The following is a 26,425-nucleotide window of genomic DNA, read 5'->3' as shown; positions in this document are numbered from 1 at the left end:
GAGGACAGTCTAAGGGACCTCAGGGACAACATCAAGCGCACTAACATCTGTGTTATAGGTGTCCCAGAAGGAGAAGAGCGAGACAAAGGGGCAGAGAATCTATTTCAAGAAATAATAGATGAAAACTTTCGTAACCTAATGAAGGAAACAGACATCCAGGTGCAGGAAGCACAGCGAGCCCCAAACAAGATAAACCCAAAGAGGCCCACACCAAGACACATCATAATCAAAATGTCGAATTAAAGATAAAGAGAGAATCCTAAAAGCCACAAGAGAACGTCAAGTTACATACAAAAGAAACCCCATAAGGCTATCAGCTGACTTCTCAGCAGAAACCTTACAGGCTAGAAGAGAGTGGCATATCAATTTAAACTGCTAAAAGGAAAAACCTTACAGCCGAGAATACTCTACCCGGCAAGGTTATCATTCAAAATGGAAGGAGAGATCAAAAATTTCCCGGACAAGCAAAAATTAAAGGAGTTTGTCACCAAGAAACCAGTGCTACAAGAAATGTTAAAGGGACTGATTTAAGGGGAAAAGAAGACCACAAATAGGAAAAATTATCTATTTCCATGATAAGAGGGTAATGGATACAAATGCACAAAAAAGAGGTTAGACATGATATCAAAAACATAAAAGGAGGGAGAAGGGGAGTTAAAGAATAGAGCTTTCAGACAGAGGTCAAATTAAAGAGACCATCAATTCTGTATAGAAGAAGAAAGGAACAGAGAAAGACTACTAAAACACTGAGAAAAAAAAAAGTTAAAAAATGGCAGTAAGTACATACTTTTCAATAGCTACTTTAACGTCAATGGACTAAATGCTCCAATTAAAAGGCCTAGGGTGGCTGATTGGATAAAACAACAAGACCCATATATATGCTGCATATAAGAGACACACTTCAAACCTAAAGACACTCACAGACTGAAAGTGAAGGGATGGAAAAAGATACTCCATGCAAATGGCAATGAAAAGAAAGCTGGGGTAGCAGTACTCATATCAGACAAAATAGACTTTAAAACAAACGCTGTAAAAAGAGACAAAGAGGGGCATTACATAATGATCAAGGGAACAATCCAACAAGAGGATATAACACTTGTAAATATCTACGCACCCAATGCAGGTGCACCTAAATATATAAAGCAATTATTAACGGACATAAAAACAGAAATAGACAGTAACAAAATAATAGTAGGGGACTTTAACACTCCACTTACACCAACGGATAGATCATCCAAACAGAAGATCAATAAGGAAACATTGGCCTTATATGACACCCGAACAGAGGGACCTAGTAGATATATACAGAGCATTCCGTCCAAAAACTGAAGAATACACGTTCTTCTCAAATGCACATGGAACATTCTCCAGGATTGATCACGTATTAGGCCACAAAACAAGAATCCATAAATTTAAGAAGATTGAAATAATACCAAGCATATTTTCTGACCACAATGGTATGAAACTAGAAATCAACGATAGGAAGAAAATCAGAAAACCCACGAATACATGGAGATTAAACAAAATGCTACTGAACAATGACTGGGTCAACGAAGAAATCAAAGAAGAAATCAAAAAATACCGGGAGACAAATGAAAATGAAAATACGACACGCCAGAATTTATGGGATACAGCAAAAGCGGTTCTAAGAGGGAAGTTTATAGCAATACAGGCCTATCTCAACAAACAAGAAAAATCTCAAATAAACAATCTAACACCTAATGGAACTGGAAAAAGAAGAACAAACAAAGCCAAAATCAGTAGAAGAAGGGAAATAATAAATATCAGAGCAGAAATAAATGAAATAGAGACAAACAAAAAAACAATAGAAAAAATTAAGAAAACCAAGAGCTGGTTCTTTGAAAAGATCAACAAAATTGACAAACCTTTAGCTAGACTCACCAAGAAAAAAAGAGAGAAGGCACAAATAAGTAAAATCAGAAATGAAAGAGGAGAGGTTACAACAGACACCTCAGAAATACAAAAGATTATAAGAGACTACTGTGAAAAGCTATATGCCAACAAATTCGACAATCTGGAAGAAATGGATAAATTCTTAGACTCATACAACCTTCCAAAACTGGATCAAGAAGAAATAGAGAATTTGAATAGACCAATTACCAGCAAGGAGATCGAAACAGTAATCAAAAACCTCCCCCAAAATAAAAGTCCAGGACCAGATGGCTTCCCTGGTGAATTCTACCAAACATTCAAAAAAGACTTAATACTTATCCTTCTCAAACTCTTCCAAAAAATTGAGGAGGGGGGTAAGCTCCCTAACTCATTCTACGAAGCCAACATTACCCTGATACCAAAACCAGACAAAGACAACACAAAAGAAGAAAATTACAGGCCAATATCACTGATGAACATTGATGCAAAAATCCTCAACAAAATACTAGCAAATCGCATACAACAATACTTCAAAAAGATTATACACCATGATCAAGTGGGATTTATTCCAGGTATGCAGGGATGGTTCAACATTCGCAAATCAATCAACGTGATACACCACATTAATAAAATGAAGAGTAAAAATCACATGATCATCTCAATAGATGCAGAGAAAGCATTTGACAAGATATAGCATCCATTTATGATAAAAACTCTGAATAAAATGGGGATAGAAGGAAAGCACCTCAACATAATAAAGACCATATATGAGAAACCCACAGCTAATATCATCCTCAAAGCTGAAAAACTGAAAGCTATCCCTCTAAGAACAGGAACCAGACAAGGATGCCCACTGTCACGCTCCTATTTAACATAGTACTGGAAGTCCTAGCCAGACCAATCAGGCAAGAAAAAGAAATAAAGGGATCCAAAATGGAAGGGAAGAAGTGAAACTGTCACTATTTGCAGATGACATGATTTTATATATAGAAAACCTAAAGAATCCACCAGAAAACTTTTAGAAGTAATAAGCGAATATGGTAAAGTTGCAGGATACAAAATCAACATACAAAAATCAGTTGCATTTCTGTACACTAACAACGAAGCAGCAGAAAGAGAAATTAAGAATACCATCCCATTTACAATTGCAACAAAAAGAATAAAATACCTAGGAATAAACTTAACCAAAGAGGTGAAAGAGCTGTACATGGAAAACTATAAAACATTGCTGAAAGAAATCGAAGAAGACACAAAGAAATGGAAAGATATTCTGTGCTCTTGGATTGGAAGAATTAACATAGTTAAGATGTCCATACTTCCTAAAGCAATCTATAGATTCAATGCAATCCCTATCAAAGTTCCAACAACATTTTTCACAGAAATAGAACAAAGAATCCTAAACTTTATATGGAACAACAAAACACCCCGAATAGGCAAAGGAATCCTGAGAAAAAAGAACAAAGCTGGAGGTATCACACTCCCTGATTTCAAAATATACTGCAAAGCTATAGTAACCAAAACAGCATAGTACTGGCACAAAAACAGACACACAGATCAATAGAATAGAATCGAAAGCCCAGAAATAAACCCACACATCTATGGACAGCTAATCTTTGACAAAGGAGCCAAGAACATACAATGGAGAAAAGAAAGTCTCTTCAACAAATGGTGTTGGGAAAACTGGACAGCCACAGGCAAAAAAATGAAAGTAGACCCTTACCTTACACCATACACAAAAATTAACTCCAAGTGGATTAAAGACTTGAATGTAAGACCTGAAACTATGAAACTTCTGGAAGAAAACATAGGCAGTACGCTCTTCGACATCGGTCTTAGCAACATATTTTCAAGCACCATGTCTGACCAGGCAAGAGAAACAATAGAAAAAATAAACAAATGGGACTACATCAAACTAAAAAGCTTCTGCACAGCAAAGGAAACCATCAACAAAACGAAAAGACAACCTAACAATTGGGAGAAGATATTTGCAAACCATACATCTGATAAGGGCTTAACCTCCAAAATAGATAAAGAACTCATGCATCTCAACAACAAAAAAACTACCAACTCAATTAAAAAATGGGCAAAAGACCTGAACAGACATTTCTCCAAAGAAGATATACAGATAGCCAACAGACACGTGAAAAGATGTTCAAAATCATTAACTATCAGGGAAGTGCAAATCAAAACTACAATGAGATATCACCTCACGCCCGTCAGAATGGCTATAATTAACAAGACAGGAAACAACATGTGTTGGAGAGGATGTGGAGAGAAGGGAACTCTCATACACTGCTGGTGGGAGTGCAAACTGGTGCAGCCATTATGGAAAACAGTATGGAGATTCCTCAAAAAATCAAGGATAGAACTACCATATGATCCAGCTATTCCACTGCTGGGTATTTATCCAAAGAACTTGAAAACTCCAATGCGTAAAGATACATGCACCCCTGTGTTCATTGCAGCGTTATTCACAATAGCCAAGACTTGGAAGCAACCTAAGTGCCCATCAAGGGACGAATGGATAAAGAAGATGTGGTATATAAACACAATGGAATACTACTCAGCCATAAGAAACTTGATCAAATCCAGTCATTTGTGACAACATGGATGGACATTGAGGGTATAATGCAAAGTGATATAAGTCAGAGGGAGAAGGTCAAATACCGTATGATTTCCTTCATTAGGTAGTAGAGAATAACAACAATAAACAGACACATGGAGACAGAGATTGGATTGGTGGTTGCGGGGGGGCTGGGGGGAGGGAGGATGGGGAGGGGGATGATTTGGCACGTGTGTGGTGATGGGTTGTCATTAGTATTTAGGTGGTGAACATGGTGTGGTCTGTGCAGAAGTAGAAGTATAATGATGTACACCTGAAATTTATACAATGTTATAAACCAATGTTACTGCAATAAACAAACAAACAAAATAATAAAAAAAAATAAAAACATAGCTGTCCTCACTTCAAGACTTTCCCTATTTCCGGAATTGATAGAATGAAAGTGTAGAAACACAGAAAAATCTTCATTGGGAGTGCATTCCAGCAATTCTCCATCTGCTTTATTCCCCCATCCTCACTCCCCTAATGGTGGAGGGGAGAAAATTCCATAAATGTGGCCCACAGATGATGAGAATTCATCATTTGAACCTGATGGTTTATATTTTAGACAAAGGAGGAGGAAATATTGAAAATGGGCTCATGTTTCATTTGTTTCCTGAGGCCCCCCTGGTTAGGAGCTCGGCTTATCAGCTTGTCATAGGTGCTCCTTGAGTGTTGAAATCACTCTTGCTTTCTAGGCTGAGCTATTTGGAACATTTTGCAGGAAGAAGAAAAACAGTTGACTAGTCATCTTCCAAGGGGATGTATTTGTTACAAATGCTCTGGAGGCTCTTTCCAGCTGCCACCGGGGAACAATTATTGTTACTGTTGTTTTGAACCTTGTGGCCCCAACTAGGTGCCTCCAGAAACTCAAAGGTGGGTTTGGAAGCAATTAACTGTTTTTGCAAGTTGTTTCTTTTCCTTTTGTGTGTTAAGGAGATGTAACCACCAGCCATCCTGAAACTGACCAAGCCTCACCACAAGAGCTATGCCCATGACCTTTGCCTGATTTTCAATGCAAAGATCTCTCCAGGAGGAGCTTAGGCCTCATTATGTGGAAGCATGTTCTCAAGCTGAGCCTGTGCAAGCTAATACCTGCCTCTGCCTTTTGAATATTCATTCCCCAACCAAAATAAAAGTTCCTGCTTCCCTTTGTTTGGGGACACCATGACTTTGGAAATGATTCCTCATGGTCTCCTATCTGCTGCAAACACACTGTACTTTGTGAGACAACTTCCACTGGTGTAGAGTCATTTAACTCACCAGGAGGCGAGCCCACTTGGTTCGGTAACACTTGCACCTCAGTGACTGGTGGTGCTCCCATAAGTGGTATTTGGCCAATATTAAGCGGAACTGTATTTAGAAATTAGCTAAACTAGTACTTCCAAAACACTTTGCTGCATGACTCTGGAGGGTCATCAATTCAGAGGAAGTGGGCTTCCTGTTCCAGGCAAAGATGGTCTATGGCCTAGTCGCAAGAAATGAGGAAACAGGAAGTTTTCCTGTTGCTTTCCATGAGAGGTTAGTCCCAAAGTGATGATGACATGGGTCAAGTAGAGACCAGGAAGAAACAGAGCGGAATCTATGGATTGACAGTATGGGACCAGGAACAGACCTCAAATCTTCAGATTTAAAACAAAGTGGAGTAGCATTAGACAAAGGAGAGAAGAGAGGTAATGAATGTTTTCAATCAATCACTAATCAATCTTCCATTTGTTTGAAAAGAAGGGGAAAAGGGAGATATTATGAAAATTAACACAACACTCTCATTTTAGAAAGAAGATAGTTGAGTCTAAGAAACACAGCTCAGCTCTCCTTCATGGTAATAATAGTTACCATTTATTAATGCTAGTCATTACTTTGAGTATTTTCCATATAATATTTCATATAATTCTCACATAGCCAACTCTGGTGGAGATCATTATGATGCCCATTTTACAGATGAAAAAAATGAAACATGAAGGTTAAGTAAGTTACCCAGTGTCACACAGCCAGTTCATGATAGAGCTAGGATTTCCTTATACCCAGGCAGAATGAGCCCAGAGCCTGCCTTCTTACCCACTATGCCTCTGGTGTCATTTCCACATCAAGCTGTTAACCCAGGACATATGACAACACTGCAGAGGCAAGGATTCTACAGCAGACAGTCACTTACTGTGTGTGTGTTTTAATCTGTATTTCTGGTCCCAGCCTCCTTTCCCAAAGTTCTAACAGTCTGCATTAATTCTTATCATTACCAACTGTGGATGACAGGCCTGGTTATTACTGTAATTCGAGTTTGTGGAGAAGGCAACCAAGATTATCAAGTAGTTGGCAAAAGTAACCCACAATCTGGGAGGTCTTGTAAGATGAAGTTGCTAAGAAGAAAATAACTGGCTGATTGGAGAAGAAAGACTAGAAAAGACAAGATGACCTGAGAAAGATCAGAGTTTGTTTTGTATTATTTTGTTTTCACAGGAAGGAAAACAAAATATTATTTCGAACATTGAAATGAGAAACATGAGCATCAGAAAATTAGAAAGTTAGTGCTTCAGTATTGGAATAAGTGCAAAATTGTCCTCGATTCCAAGTTGCATGATGAAAGGACTCCTGGGATGCAGCCTGGGGATCTGGATTTGAGAAAGAGCCTTGCCATTTGTGAGCTGTTGTCTTTGACAAATTACTTAGTTAACAAGTGACATTGTTACTTTTTAACAAGTATCTGTTAGGCGTCAGCTATGTGCCTGCGTTGTTCTAAATGCTGCAGGTGCCACAGGAAAAATCACAGACCTAGTCACTCCCCTCTTGGAGATTCACGACATAGGGCAGGGGTCAGCAAACGTTTCCGCAGAGGGATGCATAGTAAATATTTTAGGCTTTGCAGGCTACACAGTCTCTATAGCAACTACTCAAGTGTGCAAAAGTGCTGCAAAAGTGGCCATAAATAATATAGAATGTGAATGTGGCTGTGTTCCAATAACATTTTATTTACAGGGCCGGCCCCGCGGCTTAGCGGTTAAGTGCGCACACTCCGATGCTGGTGGCCCGGGTTCGGATCCCGGGCGCGCACCGAGGCACCACTTCTCCGTCCATCCTGAGGCCAAGTCCCACAGACAGCAACTAGAAGGATGTGCAGCTATGACATACAACTATCTACTGGGGCTTTGGGGGGAAGAAATAAATAAATAAAATCTTTAAAAAAAAAAACAAACATTATATTTACAAAAGTAGGTGGTAGACTAAATTTGACTAGCAGGCTGTAGTTAGCCAACCCCTAGTCTAGAGAAAGAAACAAACATTAACCAAATAATTATGCATATGGTAACATGTGCAAAGGCCCTGTGGCATAAAGGACACACATAACTTTAGTGGGATTGATAGAAGGCCAATGGGGTTGTTGGTAAGTGAGTGAGGGGAGTGTCATGTGAGTGAGGCTGGAAAGGGAGGGAGGGACAGACTAGAAGAGTCTTAGGATTTTAGTCTTTTCCAAACTAACAATGGACAGTTTTTGGATTATTTTAAGCAGGATGGTGACATGATCAGATTCGAGTTTCAAAGATCACTCACTTTTTGTTGTGTGTATTGTAGTGTGTAGTGTATTATGTAGAATGAATCAGATTAAATTTTCTCATCTGAAACATAAGGATGAATATGCTTACCTTGTGTATCAGACAGTTCAATGTGGTGAATAAATTGTACAAGTTGCATAGAAGTGTTTTATAAAATATAATTTATTTAGAAAATTACATAGTGATATTTTATGGGAAGCAACACCATCAGAAGATCATATTCTTCTGAACTTTCTATATGAACACAGGCAGTCTGAACTCATGAAAGACATCCTTTTGTTTATGTTAACAGGCTTCCTTCACCAGGGTAACTACTCCTTTGGGTGCTCACGAAAGAAGAGGAAGTTCTCTCACTCTCTCAGTCTTTCTCCTCTTACCCTCTCCCAAGCACGTCTGGGGTGCTGTCTGGAGCCCAGGCCTGGCTCCAAATCCATGAAAATTGGCCAAGTATAAAAGCTTCTTAAGAATGAGATGGATCCTGGGGCGTCCTCTCCTGAGAAGCAGGATAAAGAGAATTTAGTGGGTAAGTTCCTTTGTCCTGCTTTAACTTTGTTTTATGTATATGAAGCAAAGCGAGAGTCATGGCGTTATAAAGAGTTATAGAATGAGCATAGGGTGGATTAGTTCACACTGAGATTGGCTTCGATTTCACTTAGATCCCAGGATTTGGGATTCATTGTTTATTGTGGTTTTATTTGCTTCTTGAACAGCAGTGTATAACTTGCTCTTTTTCTTCAGTGTTAGATACAATTTGTATTTATCTTTGCATTCATTTTGTTTGCATTAGTTAGTAAAGGCGTTGAACAGGCTGAAATTTATCCATTTTCAAATATCATCTGATGATGCTGTGATTAAAAAGAAAAGTTGGTTTGAGCTGCACCATGTTTGGCACAGAGAGAAGTTGAGAAAAACAGAACTTAGCCATAAGTACCAACTACTACCTTGAATGCTAAGGGCTATTCTGTACTACAAAGCATTTTGCTTGCATTATATTTTTAAATCCTGCGATAATTCTGAGGTAGATGCTCTTATAATCTTGTTTTATGAAGGAGAAAACTGAGTCTTGGAGAGTTAAAAAATTTGTTGGAGGTCCAGAAAGTGGTGAAGGTCATGATGATGATGATGGTGATGGTGACGGTGATGGTGATGGTGATGATGATGTACGTGTGTGTGTGTGTGTGTGTGTGTGTGTGTGTGTCCTAAGCCGTGCTCTGTACCTTATGTTGCCAAAGAAGTCATCGTGCAAGTTAGAAATAGAGAACACATTTAGCATTATCAGTTTGTAAATGAAAAAGTATACATTTACCTGAATTGGAGAAGAAACTTTTCTCTTGTGTCAGGTCTAGCAGCACTGATATGTCGGAGGCAGTAATATCGTTTGGAAGTGCAAGTGGGAGGTCTCTTCAAGCGGACCCTTCATTATCTTCTTAAATAAGAAGGTTCATGAGGCGTTTTAAGCTTCCATTTAACAGGTTAAGACATCAGCTGGGCAAGTGGCACGGTTGAAGCTGTATCACCAGTGAGATATTTAAAAGTGTTCATGGGATTACTTGGTTTTGATTTTTTAATATAATGAAAAACCTGCACTATCACAGAACAAACAGAAATGGGGCTCATATTTTACAACTTCTGATTTCATATGCTTTTGACAATTGATGAGAGCTGTAATACCAATCATTCTCTGAGATTTGTGGGGTACGTTTGCCCTTGCTGTCCTCCATCTTGCATACGCTAACGAGACAACATTATTCAGTCTTTCAAGCTGTTCATTCAACCTTCGTGAGTCGAATGAATTAGACGAATAACTGAGAGTGATCACCTGCAGCAGGAGCCTTCTGCAGTACTGTGCCGCTGCCTTGTACCAGCTTTCGAAAGCCACTGGCACTGTGCATCTCTTCCTAACTCCAAGCTCACTGACGCCAGAGGGGTAGATCAGAAGCTGTAAAATGCTATGAATTAGGGCGTTTCCCCCCAGAGTCCTATTTCTTAAACATTTACTAGCAGACCACTAATCATTAGCCTTTGAGATTCTCTGTCACCTCTTTCTTTTTTTCTTTCTTTTTTCTTTAAGAGTTAAAGTGAAGTTAATTGGAATCTCCATCATCTAAATCTTAGAAGTTCTTCTCAATATTAATATGCAAAAGAATCTTCCTGGGGAGCTTTTGAAAACACAGATTCCTGATCCTCACCTCTAGAAGTTCTGTTACTCTAGATCTGGGATGGACTTGAGATTTTGCATCCAAATAAATTCCCAGGCTGGTGAGGATGCCATACTGAGGTCACGCTTTGAATAGCACAGGATTTCTTTTTAGCAATTCCACGTTTTTCCTGAAAAATGTTCCTTGATGCAAGCTGTGTGCATATTTCAGAGAAAAAGGCAGAAGGGAAGATGACTTATAGGTGATGAAAGGTAGTGTTTATGCGTAGGGTTTCACTTTAGGTTTTATGTTTAGTGCTTAAAATTCTTGATTCTCTAGGGAAAGAACCAGGAAGTTGCTGAGATTCCATTTTGCTGACTGTATCTCCACAGGATTGGAAGTGAACAGAAAGACGGGAGAGGGGCTGGCCCTGTGGTGTGGTGATTAAGTTTGGCCCACTCTGCTTCGGCGGCCCACGTTCAGATCCCGGGCACAGATCCTGGGTGCAGACCTACACCACTCGTCAGCAATGCTGTGGAGGCATCCCACATACGAAATAGAGGAAGATTGGCACAGATGTTAGCTCAGGGCTAATCTTCCTCAAGCAAAAAAAGAGGAAGATGGGCAATAGATGTTAGCTCTGGGAGAATCTTCCTCACCCAAAAAAAAAAAAAAGATAAAACTTCCTTTAAAAAAGAAAGAAAGAGGAGAGAATTGTTAACACTACATTCCCAGGCCCAGGGAAGGTAGTTGTTCTCATTCCACACACCTTTTGTTTTTCTGCTGGGAAGCATCTTGTCTTTCTTGCTCTGGAAACACAAAGGAGTGTTTTTTTCACTTGACATGATTAATTTTTTATTTTAAAATTGCTTTTTAAAATCATAAAGGCATCAAAAATTAGGTAAACTCAGAAGAGTATAAACCAGTCATAGTTCCACCAGTCAGAATTAACCACTGTTAATATTTTAGTTAATCTTTTTCCAATATTTTTTCTATGCATATATTTTTACCAATTAGGATCATACTGTTCGTATAATTTTGCATCCTACTACTTTTTTCTTTTAACATTATACCATAATAATCTTTTCATGTTTTTGTAAATTTTAAAAAATATTCATAATATAATATTGTGTAGATATATCATGCTTTGCTTAACTATTCCTCCATTGTTGTACTTTCAGGGTGCTTTTGATTTATCACTGTTATAAATAATGCCATCAGGAGACTGGGCATAAATCTTAAGGACAAAGTATTTGCACTTGTTGCTATTGGTAGTGTCGTCATTTCTGACAGAAAAGGCAGGGTGGGGGAGAGAGAACGGTGCAAGGCAAACATTTTCTCTTTAGTTTTTTCTCACAATGGTGTGGCGGTAAGGGTACAGTAAGGTGGTACATATGAAGGAGAAAATGCGAGGCCATATGGGTCTCAGGTTAAGTGACTCTTGAAAGCAAACGGAATCTGCTCTGATGGATTGATATTTCCAGACAAGAAACTTCAAACACATCAATAAATCTATTACATTGCTGAGCATCATTCTTGACATTTCAAAGCATTTAGTGTGCCATTCACTTCATTCATTCAATGAATGAATTAGAATCTACTGTGTATCAGGAGATGGAGACAGAAAATAAAATGCCTGCTCTCAAAGCACTGGGAATCTACAGGGAAGACCCACAAGTTAACTAAAAATTACAATTACAGGGGAGGAAGACAATTCCTCTACTCTCTGGGTCCTCTAGCTGGTCTAAGAATTAAATTGACATGAGAGAATAACAGGAGAAAATCAAAGTTTAATAACATGTATACATGAGAGAAACCCAGGAAAACTGAGTAACTCGCCAGAATGGCCCAACCCCCCACCTTAAATACCATCTTCAGCTAAAGACAAAGGAAGATGTTGGGGTAAAGGGAAGTCAGTTATGGGAGATAAAAGCATTATTATTACATATTTTTGAACATTCTATTTTGAAATATATCTTACATATTTCTCAGAAGGATCAAATGGCAAACAGGAACTCAGTATAAATGTGTCCTAAAGTTCATGTAGCTCCTAAGCACAGATCATCCTTCTGTAGTTGAGATATACATGTGACAGTTTAGAAAACTCTTAGGATTACGGGATTTTGTGGTCATAGGACCAGTGATGATGATAAGATCATCATCTAGCTCTGATTTAGTAGTTTTGCACCAAAGATCTGGTATCTCGCGCTCTCTTTTTTTAAGGTTCTAAAAGTTATCTGAGTAATCTACACAGAAATTGAAATATAATGATGTACACGCGAAATTTATATAATGTTATAAACCAATGTTACCACCATAAAAAATGAAATAAAAATTATCTGAAAGAACTTATAAAGTCAGTGGCCAGATTACTTTAGGAGATAGAAACCTTCAGGAGTTAGAGTTTTATTGTACGTTCTCCTTGAAAATGTAGTTCTTGCACATATAGTAGAGCCATCATCTGGACGGATCAGAACATCCACAGAGATATTTAGAATCCTACCTAGTAAAAGCAAAAAAAATTAAAAATAAAACAAAACACTATGTAAATTGTCAAAGCAAAAACTGCACCAGACAAAGTTAAACAGACAAGAAAGACTTTAGTTAAGAACTATTGCAGTAGAAGAGAGAGGCCGGGAGTCCATCTGAACCAATTCTGCTGAAACAAAGGGGGGTAGGGTTTTTAAAGGCTGGAGTGAGCGAGTGGAAAAGTACTGGAGAACCTTAGGGGCTGGTCCTAGGCCATCTGTGTTTACTAATAAACTTCTTATATCTTTATGACTGGTAGTATTTTTACAACTTGGAGCAAGGTGCCCACTGAAGTTAGGCTCCTACCCTCCCACAGAGGCTGGGAGATGGGGGTGCTATCTTCTTCTTCTTTTTTTTTTGTGAGGAAGATCAGCCCTGAGCTAACATCCGTGCTAATCCTCCTCTTTTTGCTGAGGAAGACCAGCTCTGAGCTAACATCTATTGCCAATCCTCCTCCTTCCCCCCCCCCCAAGCCCCAGTATATTGTTGTACGTCATAGTTGCACATCCTTCTAGTTGCTGTATGTGGGACACGGCCTCAGCATGGCCGGAGAAGCGGTGTGGCGGTGTGCGCCAGGGATCCAAACCCAGGCCACCAGCAGCAGAGTGCGCACACTTAACCGCTAAGCCACTGGCCGGCCATGCTATCTTCTTTGATGATTACATTTCAAAAGAATAGTTCCCAGGTCCTTGAGAAGATAGTCCTGGGTTATAAAACTGGCAAAAGGCTTTAAAAAAGATTTACATCTCAAAGGGGCAGAGAAAGAATTTACAATGATAAGTGTTCTAAAGAAAATGCTCTAGGGGCCTGCCAGGTGGCCCAGCGGTTAAGTGCGCATGCTCCACTTCCCAGGCCCGAGGCTTGCAGGTTCGGATCTCGGGAGGGCACCCACCCACTGCATGTCAAACCATGCTGTGGCAGCATCCAGTATAAAGTAGAGGAAGATGGGCACGGATGTTAGCCGAGGGCCAGTCTTCCTCAGCAAAAAGAGGAGCATTGCCATCAGATGTTAGCTCAGGGCTGATCTTCCTCACAAAAAAAAAAAAAAGAAAGAAAGAAAATGCTCTTTTTTTTTTTTTGTGAGGAGGACCAGCCCTGAGCTAACATCCAATGCCAATCCTCCTCTGTTTTTGCTGAGGAGGACTGGCCCTGGGCTAACATCCATGCCCATCTTCCTCCACTTTATATGGGACGCCGCCACAGCATGGCTTAACAAGCGGTGCGTCGGTGCACACCCGGGATCCGAACCGGCGAACCCCGGGCCGCCACAGCGAACGTGTGCACTTAACCACTTGTGCCACCGGGCCGGCCCCAGAAAATGCTCTTTTTAAAGGGAAGGATCCGTTTAACATCTGATCAAGCTGAGGGAGGGGGCAGGCCCTGTGGTGTAGCAGTTAAGTGCGTGCGCTCCACTGCTGGCTACCCAGGTTCGGATCCCGGGCGCGGATGGCCTCACCACTTGTCAGGCCATGCTGTGGCGGCGTCCCACATAAAGTGGAGGAAGATCAGCAGGGATGTTAGCTCAGGGCCAGTCTTCCTCAGCAAAAATGATTGGCAGGGATGTTAGCTCAGGGCTGATCTTCCTCACGCACACAAAAAAAGCTGAGGAAAATGTTAGGCTGTCTTGACCAAAATACACCTCGAGGAAAATCCTAGGCAATGGCCTGGTTGACTAGAGGGCCTCCTGATACAGCTAATAATTCCTTTCCATGTGATTTACTTAATCCTCATAACTAGTTATTATTGTATTAACAGAGGAGGAAACTAAGACTTAAGCAGGCTAAGTGCCTTGTGAGATGTCATCTGGCTCTCAAATGGAGGTGTCTCCATTAGAACATGTGGCCGATTGACTAGGGGCCTGCACCTTCAGTCCCTGCTCGGCACTGTCTCCCGTCTGTCGTCAGGCTGCCTTTGCTGAAGGTTTTCCATTCTCTCTGTCCCCTGCTTTCTGAGAATGCAGAACAAGCAGTGAGTTTTCCATCCTTAGTACTAGCCTGAGCTTATATTCTCTGATCTTTATTTGAATTATTTATTGAGGTATGAGATACGTACAATAAAGAGCACAAGTCTTAAGTGTTTGGCTTGAGAGATTAAATATATAAACAGACAGTGGCTGGACTATATATAAAAATAGAACTTTGATCCACGACCTGCAGTAGCCTGCCCAGGAAACCAACGCTTTCTCTACAATAATCAGCCCAGGAAGCCAGGCTGCAATAAGTCAGACTTGCAGGAAGCACCAGCTTGTTATCTCTAGTAACAATCCAGCAAGTAAACAATCACTTCTGTGTCTACCAGCCCAAAATGGCCAGGACTTGATTATATACTGACAGCTTCCCTACTTTTGTCCTTGCTTCCAACTTAGGACCAACCAGAGAAAGCCAAATGTGCACCCTAACCAATCACATAGGATGTCCCACGTCTAGTGGGGCCCACAGCCTCCAGTCGGGGCACACCTGGAGCCTTCCCTTTGGTTCACGCTAAAGCTTCCCCACTCCTCTGCCTGCCTTTGTGTCTCTGCCAAAACTCAACTGACAGTGGCTGACTCCCTTGCTTCAGCAAATTCAGAATAAATAGCCTTTACTTTCTCATTTGGTTGGTCGTTGTGTATTTCCATAGGCTCTCTATGTGTAAGTCTATGTAAGCATCCAGATCAAGATCACGGAGCATTTCCAGCACCTAATATGCTCCCTCGTCCCTTCCCAGATAACACCCAACCACCGGCAACCCCACTACCTGGAGACAGCTACTACCCTGACTTCAAACATAATAGATTAGTTTTGCTTGTTCTTGAGTGAAGTGGTACAGTATAAGTGAGATATACAGTATATACTCTTATACATGGAATCAAAAATTACGGACTCTTGTGTCTGGCTTATTTTGCCCAATATTTTGTCTGTGAGATTCATCCATATTCTGCATATGGCAGTAGGCTCATCTTTTCTCTTTCTGAGTAATATTCCTTTGTATGAACACATCACAACTTTATTCATTGTACTGTTGATGGGTTTGGGTGGCCCTTCGTCTCTTGGAGAATAAAATTGCAATGAACATTCTTGAATATGTTTTTCGCTGTAATCAGCACTCATTTCTCTCAGGTATTACTTAGAAGTTGAACACTGAGTCATAAGGTAAGTATGCCCTGGCTTTAGTAGATACTTCCAAATAGTTTTTCAAGGTGATTGTATCAATTTGCATACATGAAAGCTCCAGTTGCTCCACAACTTTGCTAAAATGTCATATTGTCAGTCTTGAATGTTTGCTATTCTGGAAGCTGTGTATTATTATCTCATTGTGGTTTTAATGTTCATTTCCCTGATATGTAACGCACATCATTCTGTTTTGGTGCTTTTAAACAGCATCATAGCACCCAAATGGCTATTTCTGCTTAGAGAGGAAATGACTATTTACAGTAACACAGATCTGTCGGCAAGAATTACATGTAGTGTTGATCTAATATTTAAATACTGTTGACCAAGCCAAAGTTAGGAAATAAACAACCAAGTCACCTCACCTGTTTTATTTACTAAACTTCATTTCCACTTCAATGCTATCTAAGTGGGGCTAGTGATTGGGAATATTCTCCCCTCCTTTCTGGCCTCACACGAGTTACAAATCTTGCCTGGAGTGTTTACCCCTAATCCTAAAGGGTGTTCAAGTCTCCGCTGGTGCTCTGTGCTGTGTTTAAGCACCAGGAACAAAGCCCCAGAGGTGCACCTCTACAAGCAAAGCTTGGTTTTGCCTCACTGCCTAAGTCAATAAAGGTAGACATGAATTACTGGCAGTTTGTGGAATTTGTGGGTAGCACCTTACTTAAGGAGAGAGAAAATGATGATGGTGACAACACTAACCAGGAAGTTTTCTGTCTGCAAAATGAAGAATTGGCCTTCGTTATCTTTAAAGTCCTTCCGACTGAGGTCCCAGAGTCCTTCTCCCAGTGTCAGCAGCGCTGGGCCTCGGGTTCCGTGCCTGATGGCTCTACCTTTCTCTTTGCAGACTGAAGGAAAGATGTTGACGAAACATTCTCCTGTTCTTTGTCACAGCCACATACAGGAGGGAATCTCCACTTATATCACCAGCTCTACACATCCTAGAAGGAAGCACAGCAGAGCCCTGATTCTATTATTACGCCTGTCCCTATGGTCTAGACTTGAAGCGCTAGACTTGAACTAGACTTGAACTCTTGATGGGACTTTCCCCATCTTATTCTCCTTTGTATCCTCAGCTCCAGCACAGTGCCTGGTGTATAACTGGTAAAATATTTGTTAAATGGATGAATAATAAATCTTGGTCAATTTGTTGGAGGTGGCAAAATCCAGTTCTCTACCAGGAAGTAAGCACATGATGATGGCTTTATGGTATCATGACAGTTACCCACAGAAAATGCACATCCATGGATTTGGATAAAGCAGGAGATGATTAAATGTGCTCAGCGCTTAGTGGCTAACAGAGAGGTTGTGTGGCTCCTTTTCCTTCCATTATCCCCTTAGTCTCAGGGAAGGTTCTGGCAGGAGCCTTGTGTAGGTTGAAGGAAAGGTGGTATGGAAGATTTCTGAAGCTCCTTTGTAATGCAATCCCTGCATATCCTTTCAGTCAGAATTGTCATCCTCAAATCCGCTTCTCAGCACAGCATCCTGGTTTTGACTGTGGGAGGGGGTGGGATGGGGGGAAGGCTGGCTGAAAGATTTGCTCTGCTGGAAGCCGTAAAAGCAGGCTTTGTGCTCCCCCTGGAGCCCTGCAGGGAGGCTGACAACAGCGCCTTAGGCGGCGGCTAATGACATCCCACAGGCTCCACAAGTCTCCCAGCAGCAGAGGCCTGGGTAATTCTATGCTCAGGTGTAAATCTTGGAAGACTAATCGCGTCCTCATCTCTTGTCTCAGCACATTTAGTACCTAACAGACCCCACTCCCATTAAGGATGCAAGGGCTTGACGGGACTCCCGAGGAGCTCCTGTAGGTCAGGGCCATTTTCTCTGTGACAAACACTTGTTTATGCAGCTTGCTGTTAAGGCTGTAGCTACTCTGGAAATACCTAGGGCTGGCTCCGGGCCTAAAGCGTAGCTGGTGTCCTTGTTGGAGTCCCAGCTGCCTGTGTGTCCTGCATTGTTAAAGTCACAGCCTGGAGCACCCCAAGGTCCCCGAGTACCACACACTGCAGTGTCAGCAGGGAGGGAACACCAAAGGTGGCAGGAACTGTGCTGCCTTCTCAATGCTTTTGTCAAGATTCCAGGAAAGTGCAAGTTGTCCCAGAGAGGCGTGTAGAAGCACAGTATTGCAGCCTTGTTTGTAAAGGTAAAAATTGCAAGTAACCTTAATGTTGATCAATAGGAGAATGGCTAAGTAAATTGAGACACAGGTTTAGGATGGAATAGTAGGCAACAATTAAGAAGAATGAGGTAGATCTGTATGTAATGACATGGAAATATCTCCAAGATATATTCAGTTAAGGAAAAAAAGTAGAAACAGATACAGTGTGATGTTGTTTCTCACAAAATCTACAAATCTAAACCAAGAGTTTTCTAATTGTACATACATGTAGATTTCATGTATGTAAATACGTAGGAATGGCTCTATAAGGAAATATAGATAACTATTGATATATATCGATAATATACATATTATCGATATATATTCATAATACATTGATAACTATGAGACCTTCTAGATAAAAGTGAATTGAGAGGAGAGTCAAGGGGACTTTAGTTTTATCTGCATTGCTTGGACAGATATTCTTTTCGCAATGAGAATGTATATATAGGTTGTATCATTAACAATAATAAAAAAGCACTAATGGGGGCCGGCCCTGTGGCTTAGCAGTTAAGTATGCACGCTCCGCTACTTGGCGGCCCGGGTTTGGATCTCAGGGCGCATACTAACCCACTGCTTGTCCGGCCATGCTGAGGCGGCGTCCCACATACAGCAACTGAAAGGATGTGCAACTATGGCATACAACTATCTACTGGGGCTTTGGGGAGAAAAGAGGGGAAAAAAGGAGGAGGATTGGCAATAGATGTTAGCTCAGGGCCGGTCTTCCTCAGCAAAAAGAGGAGGATTGGCATGGATGTTAGCTCAGGGCTGATCTTCCTCACACACACAAAAAAAGGCACTAATAAATAAAATACAACAAAGAGTCTATGAGAATGCACAAAACGTCTTCTTGCCCTGCAAAGTGATAGTTTGATCCACTTCAATGTGGCCCAAGGGTTTGGAAAGTGATATTTTAGGAATTTAAACTTTGGCACATGCAGGAGGCCAGCCTGGTGGTGCAGCAGTTAAGTGCGAACGCTCGGCTGCAGCAGCCCGGGGTTCACAGGTTCGGATCCTGGGCGTGCACCAATGCACCGCTTGTCAAGCCATGTTGTGGCACCGTCCCATATAAAGCAGAGGAAGATGGGCACGGATGTTAGCCCAGGGCCAATCTTCCTCAGCAAAAAAAAAAAAAAAGGATTGGCATCGGATGTTAGCGCAGGGCTAGTCTTCCTCACAAAAATCTATCAATCAATCAATCAATCAATCAATAAACAAACTTTGGCATATGCAGACAAGCCCTTATTGTTGTTGAGTATATCTTGATGTGTATTTAGAGCCTATACAAGGACATTTGCACCCAAAAGTTTTTACTGCTAAATATGTATCTAAAACTTAGATACTTTTTATCTATCAGAATGTCACAATTGAGAAGACTGGAAATGTCTAGTGAGGACAGGGCATGTGGCAATAGGCACAGTGTCATGGTGTGCTGTTGATGAGAGGGCAGGTTGGTACAAACTCTTTGAAGGGCATTTACCATCTATCAAAATTGTAAATACTAATCCCTTTGACCTGACACTTCCACTGCTAAGAATTTATCCTATACAAGTGCACAAAAACACACATTAAAAAGCATTCACCACAGCATTTTTTGTAAGAGCAAGGTCCTAGAATCTTCCTAAATATTCAAAAATATATGGCTTGGGCACCAACCAGTCAGTATCAGTAAAATGGGTAAGTGAGGATGGATTTGAGGTGGTATCCGTCAGACTTGGTGACTTCTGGGGTTGGATGGGGGGAAGCAGTGATGACCCTGCGTCTCTAACCTGGACGACAGCGTGGACAGTTAAGGCATTAACTGAGACAGAGATAGCACAAGGTGTTTGTGGGATATTCTGGGTGGAGATGTCTAGTAAATATAATTAGTTCTAGTGCATGTGTGGAGAATGTGAATCAATTGGAGGAAGTCTAGGGGGGAGGATGGGGTGGTTGTCAAGGAGAGGAGAACAAAAAGGAACGAGGATTAAAAAGAAGATGAAATAGTGAATATAAAGAATTCTAAAGTAAAAGGGTCAGCCAGACCTGTATGTTTCACAAACAGGAATTCTAAGACATGAGACTTGATTTGAACTTGGTCCCATCTTATTGCAAGGCAATATTCATTAGGCCAACATGTCCCTGTAACCATGATATGTGATTAGGAGAAAGACATCTAAGGTAATGAGCCAATGTAACAAAATTCCATCAAAAGTCAGAAACGTAAAATATCGACGTCTGACAAGTCTCTGTAATATCCATCAATCTGTGAAATGGAATTACAGTAGTATACATTTACTAATATAGATATTAATGTACGGGCCAGGAGCCAAAACAAAATAATCTCATTTAATTGTCATCGGACACTTCAAGGTAGGTAATTTCTACTCCCCTCCTACAGATGAAGAAATGGAGGCTCAGAAGCATTGAGTGGCTTACCTAAGGCCACAGCATTGGTAAGTCAGAGAGCTCTCATAGAAACTCATAACTAAAGACGCTTCAAAATGTTTTTCCTTGTGCCACATTGTCTCCCTCTGGGGATAATAGTACTTACCTATCTACCTCAGAGCTTGCCTTGAATTTCACCTGGAGAATTCTCCAGGCCCAGGGATCTGCCTTTTAAAATGGCACCTTCATGATTCTGATGTGAGTAGTCAACGGATCACACTCTGAGTAACACTGTTTTATGTGTTTTAAGAATAATAAATCATGACATGTAATGGTAATTATTATTGTCGATTGCTATGAGACTTTTCTTGGAAGGGACAAGTCGATTTTAATCTAAAACCCCGAATGAATGTTGTTTGTGTGTGTGTGTGCGTTTCCTGCATTCATGGGTGTGCGAAGATTTAGGTTGCTTCCTCAGTCCCCTCAGGCTTGGCCAGCCCTCTGGGTAGTTTCCTCACCCACACAACTGGATGCCTGTTGTAAGAGCCACATCAGTGACAGGCTGCTTCCCTCTCACTTCCTAGGCATCAACAGTAAACGTCTTGGCGTGTGTGGCTGGATCCTCTATTCCCTTTCTTTGCTGTTGATGATCATTACCTTCCCTGTCTCCATATGGATGTGCTTGAAGGTAATACCCTGGGAAATAAATTGGCCTCTCTATAGGAGCTGATGAGCCATTAAGACTAAATGCTCTCCCTTCATCTCTTAGATCATTAAGGAGTATGAACGTGCTGTTGTATTCCGACTGGGACGCATCCAAGCTGACAAAGCCAAAGGGCCAGGTAGGACTCCCTGACAAGGATCATGGGCACCTATTACCACCACTCCTGCCACCAATATTTTCCCTGGCAGTGCCTATTGAGAGGCAGTGAAAACTCACAGGGAGCTGGAGCCCTAGCCTTTCTGTAATTGAATGATGTTGTCCTCTTATGCAAGTTAATGGGAGTGACCACCAGACCACTATTGGAGGCTTAGGAAATCTGGACCTGCTTCCTAACACTCCCTCTGAGAGTTTCAGTGAACATGAGCAAAGAGTGGCTCTGGTTACACTGGCTGGACGTCACTTATTACCTGGGCCACTCAGAGAACGACGGAAGAATGAGAGGCGGGAGGAAATGGCAGAGGGAGATGATTACATTACTCAGGGAGAGTATTCCAGGAGCTGGTTGTTCATTCTCACTCTTTGAAAAGACGTACTGGAAAAGTAAAAGGTAATTTCCTCTCCTGGCAAGTAGATTAATAGAAACAGACCTGGAAGCCATTGTACAACTCCTTTTGTCAAATGTAGTGTTTATTTCTGTTCTTTCTCCACAAACTTAGAATAAAAATGTCCCAAACTGTTCATGTTATAAAAGGATGAGATTTTGGGGGGTGGAGGGGGAGTATCAGGCACTAAAACTCCCTAGAACTAAGGTACTGATTTAATACTCATAACTTGAGGGTATATATTTAGCTAAACTATGTGAAATTCCTAATATTTGTTTTGTTTTGTTTTTAATTAATTAATTTTGTGTGTGTGTGAGGAAGATCAGCCCTGAGCTAACATCCATGCCAATCCTCCTCTTTTTGCTGAGGAAGACTGGCCCTGGGCTAACATCTGTGCCCATCTTCCTCCACTTTATGTGGTACGCCGCCACAGCATGGCGGGACAAGCGGTGCGTCGGTGCACGCCAGGGATCTGAACCACCGGCCGCCAGCAGCGGAGCGCGCGCACTTAAGGGCTACGCCAGGGGCTGGCCCCTACTCTTTGTTTTTGACTGACAAAAATGGCAATTTCACATGATAAATTCTGATATTCTTGAAAAGAGAGGCTATCAAAAACAGCATCTTAGAAGATACATGGAAAACAATAATTATTAGCTATGCTTCTCTGATAACATTTGTTTTCTGCCCCTTAGTGTGAAGTATTTGAGTAAAATCATTCTCCCGCCCACGGGACGGTAAGATCTCCAGGAGCAGGAACTCTTACTCACTGTGACTGTGTGTGTGCTGTCCTTGGCCATGCACTGGGGCAGGCACTCAGATACCTGTTACATTAAAAAAACTAGTGAGAGGGCCGCCCGTGGCTTAGCGGTCAAGTGCGCACGCTCTGCTACTGGAGACCCAGGTTCGGATCCCGGGTGCGCACCGACGCACCGCTTCTCCGGCCATGCTGAGGCCGAGTCCCACATACAGCAACTAGAAGGATGTGCAGCTATGACATACAACTATCTACGGGAGCTTTGGGGGGGGTGGGGAAGGAGGAGGATTGGCAATAGATGTTAGCTCAGGGCTGATCTTCCTCACACACACACACAAAAATAAGTGAGAAACTTCAAAGGAGAAGCTTGTGAAGGAGGCTTGGCCATTTCAAGTATTATAATCCTACTTGTCTAATTTCATAAAGAATCTAAGAGAAAGAAGGCAGAAGGGACTTATTATGGATGCTCTTACGAGTTTGTCAAAACAGAAGTATAAGAATCATCCAACTGAGGTATAACAGAACAAGGTTAACCCCTTCCTAGTCATGTTGCATATGGTGCGGCTAAGACTGTAAATGAGAATAAAATTGGATTTGAGAGAGGTAGAAGAGCTATAACTTGGAGGACTCTAGAGAAAAATGTATCTCTTTTAAATGAATTTTCCCAGAAGATTTCACCACTAAATGTCCCAGGATAACTGCTCTCGTCATACATGTCTCTGGGGCTAATGAGTTACCTCAGAATGTCATAAGAGCCGGAGGGAAACAAGCCAAATTGCTAATGGAAAACCTCTCCACTTTTGTAAATTGTAAATTATCCCTTAATAATAAAAGTATTAATAATAAGAGCTGGCACTTCTTGAGCACTTAATACATACCTGGCATGGTGTTAAGTGCTTTATTTCTTTATCATGTTGAATCATGCTTAATCTTCACCACCATCTTACATATATATTAGGCAACTGAAGCTCAGAAAAGTTAGGTGAATGTTCCCAGGTCACAAGCTAGTAATTGGTAGGGCTAGGATTTAACTCTCTCTAGTTCTAAGGGCCATGATCTTAACCAGTGACCTGGCACCAAAAAAGGAAGTAAAATTAGGCAGTAATTCTTTTTTTTTTTTTTTAATTTTATTTATTTTTCCCCAAAGCCCCAGTAGATAGTTGTATGCCATAGCTGCACATCCTTCTAGTTGCTGTATGTGGGACGCGGCCTCAGCATGGCTGGAGAAGTGGCGCGTCACTGTGCACCCGGGATCCGAACTCGGGCCGCCAGCAGCGGAGCGCGCGCACTTAACCACTAAGCCACCGGGCCGCCCTAGGCAGTAATTCTCACCACAAGTCTCAGAAAGGTTTAGAGACCAAAAGAAAGAAAGTACCTGAGCAGCATTTTCTGTTGATGCTACCAGCCTTTTGCATGGTACTCAACCTAAAAACTTGTTTCTTCTTTGAAAATACAAACAATAGCACAAAAACTTTCTGGTAAATGGAAATGGATTGGTGTCCTCATCTTGCTGACATCCCTTGGGGTTCTAATCTTTGTAATTCTTGCTAGAGAGAGCATTCACCAGGGGAATGCTAAGGAGTCATAGGATCCTCAGATGACTTTTCTTCTTCCCCATCCTTCCCCCCCCCCAGCCCAATCTAAATACTTCTCAACACAGAGGGAAGTAAAAGTGCTTACAATTGTGGAATGCCATTGACTTGAACTAGAACACAGCTATGGAGAAACTGTAAATTCTGCAATACATTGGTTTTAGGGACTCTGAAATCCTGGGAAGATTTTAATTCTAACATTCCTTCAGTACTATTGAAGATGAATGAGAACGTTGACAGCCACTGATATTCAAGGTCAAAAATCTATTATTTAATCTTTTATACAGACAGCTTTAATATAGGGAAACCAATTTTCAAAATATCCTTTTAAATTGTTAAATTCAACACTTGGACAGAAGTAGATTGAGTATTTTAAAAATAAAATCTAAAAATTAAATGTCCAGGATCTTTAGCTTTTTACCAAAAGATTTAAATTCCTAGGGAACCACTTTTCTTTAGTCATTAACTGATGGGAGGAAATAATTTTCCCCAAAGTTATAGGTGTACATATTGAAGATCATCTGAGAAACATCTATAGTCCCATGAGAATGATGTACCATATAGCTAGGAGACAATTTGTTGTAGTTATTTTCAATAGGGTGAAATTTTAATCCACATTTTCTTTTGCATAGGTTTGATCCTGGTCCTGCCCTGCATAGATGTGTTTGTCAAAGTTGATCTCCGAACTGTTACTTGCAACATTCCTCCACAAGAGGTAACACTGGTTAAAGATATGTTACTAGAAATAAAACCGATATCTTTCCCATTACTTGGACAACTGAAATTTAACAGTATGTTTTTAAACTCTAAAGGGGAAGATGAACTGAATCCCCATAGAGACCTGTGTGAGGAGGCCTAGGTGGCTTCTCAAACTACTGGGCTTTGTTTTGCCAAATGAGAATGAAGCCGGGGCAAGGGCCGACTGGCTAGAAGATGTGGAATGACTGGGTAGGAGAAAGCCCAAGAGAGGAGAGACAAGGGATTCAGTTGGCAGAGAAGCTGGGATGGAGGAGGACAGAGCAGATGCTCAGAAGAGACAAATAAATCATTATATGAAAGAGCTGAATTTAATTTGGCAGAGGGCAGTGGTTGGTGACAGTACTGTCCTCTCCATCCCTTCTCAGATTTTTTAGTTATATCGGTATCACTCACCTTTGCCTTAAATTTTTTTTGTGTTTGGATGCAAGAAAGTGGGGTAGTATTGGAGAAACAGCAGATGCTGTACAGGGCCTACCCACATTTGGATTTTAAATAATTCTTTTCAATTCTTAAAGTATTGCAAATAAATGAACAAAAACAGTAACTGGGCAATAGGAGAGAGAAACAGAGTTACTAATAATCATGTCACTCTCTGATAACCAAATGATGCAGCAAGAGGGAAGAAAATGTGAGTAGGACCTATGATGTGGGAGGGCAAAGGAGATGAGAAGAGAGAAAATCAACATTTGTCAGTAAATGTTAATTTTCTTCTTTCTGGTCCAGGAAATTCAATCAAGACTCAACAATGATGTCTGCATGCCGCTGGTGGGAACAGCAGTCCTTACTTTAGGATTCACCCCAGCCATGAGAGAGCTCGGGATGCTCAGTGACCTATCGTGGGCCTTTTCTGGCTCCATGGTAGACAGTTCTAGGCAGAAGGGAGTTCTAGGTTCTGCTCCCACAGTACAACCGGAAATCTCATTTGCTCCAAAGGACCTTGCTGCATTATTTAGAATGATTAATGCAGAGCCTCTATGTAAAGCTAAATTGATTTTTCTTTACATGAATACAGTACACGATCTCTGGTGCCATCTATGTTTTCTAAGAAGCACTGCTGTTCAACAAGTCTGATAAAAACTGAAAACCAAGTGAAGGGAGACATGTGTATGGTGATCGACAAACAAAAATGTACAACCAAAATTTCACAATGTTATAAACTATTAAGACATCAATAAAAATACATATATATATAACGGGGCCGGCCCCGTGGCGTAGTGGTTAAGTGCCGGTGCTCCGCTGCTGGCGGCCCGGGTTTGGATTCCAGGCGCGCACCAATGCACCGCTTGTCAGGCTGTGCTGTGGGGGCATCCCGTATAAAGTGGAGGAAGATGGGCACGGATGTTAGCCCAGGGCCAGTCTTCCTCAGCAAAAAAAAAAAAGAGGAGAATTGGCACGGATGTTAGCTCAGGGCTGATCTTCCTCACACACACACACAAAAATATATATATATATTAAAAAAACTGAAAACCAAAAATATTTCTAGTATCAGGGAAACAGGGGTTCTATCTCTGTTTAGAAGGGAGAATTCCAGCAGGTTCTACCATGACCTTTTAAAACTAAAGTGCCTGTTCTCACCATGGCTAATCAAGGGCCTCTGCCTATGGGATATAAGACTTCCCTGACATGAAGTTACGGGGAGAGGTACAGACCACACATGTGTAGGAATTTTG

At 41.2% G+C, this 26,425-nt stretch overlaps 1 protein-coding gene and 1 pseudogene across 1 annotated transcript in view; both read left to right on the top strand.

Moving 5' to 3' along the window:
* The window catches only part of LOC147916137 (serine/threonine-protein phosphatase 4 regulatory subunit 2 pseudogene), a 212,217-nt pseudogene that overhangs the window by 119,809 nt on the left and 65,983 nt on the right, over positions 1-26,425 (top strand).
* LOC147916142 (stomatin-like protein 3) overlaps positions 8,515-26,425 on the top strand; it is a 22,751-nt gene continuing 4,840 nt past the window's right edge. Inside the window, exons 1-4 of the mRNA XM_087436126.1 lie at positions 8,515-8,566; positions 20,969-21,072; positions 21,154-21,226; positions 24,629-24,711. Of these exons, the coding sequence (XP_087292252.1) occupies positions 8,515-8,566; positions 20,969-21,072; positions 21,154-21,226; positions 24,629-24,711 (312 nt within the window). The remainder of the gene's footprint in view (positions 8,567-20,968; positions 21,073-21,153; positions 21,227-24,628; positions 24,712-26,425) is intronic.

The sequence above is a fragment of the Ceratotherium simum genome, chromosome 10 (assembly GCF_057802395.1).
Source record: "Ceratotherium simum simum isolate JZ-2026a chromosome 10, ASM5780239v1, whole genome shotgun sequence".
Taxonomy (NCBI): Eukaryota; Metazoa; Chordata; class Mammalia; order Perissodactyla; family Rhinocerotidae; genus Ceratotherium; species Ceratotherium simum.
The sequence above is the reverse complement of the archived record's forward strand: the minus strand, read 5'-3'. Positions and strand labels throughout refer to the sequence as shown.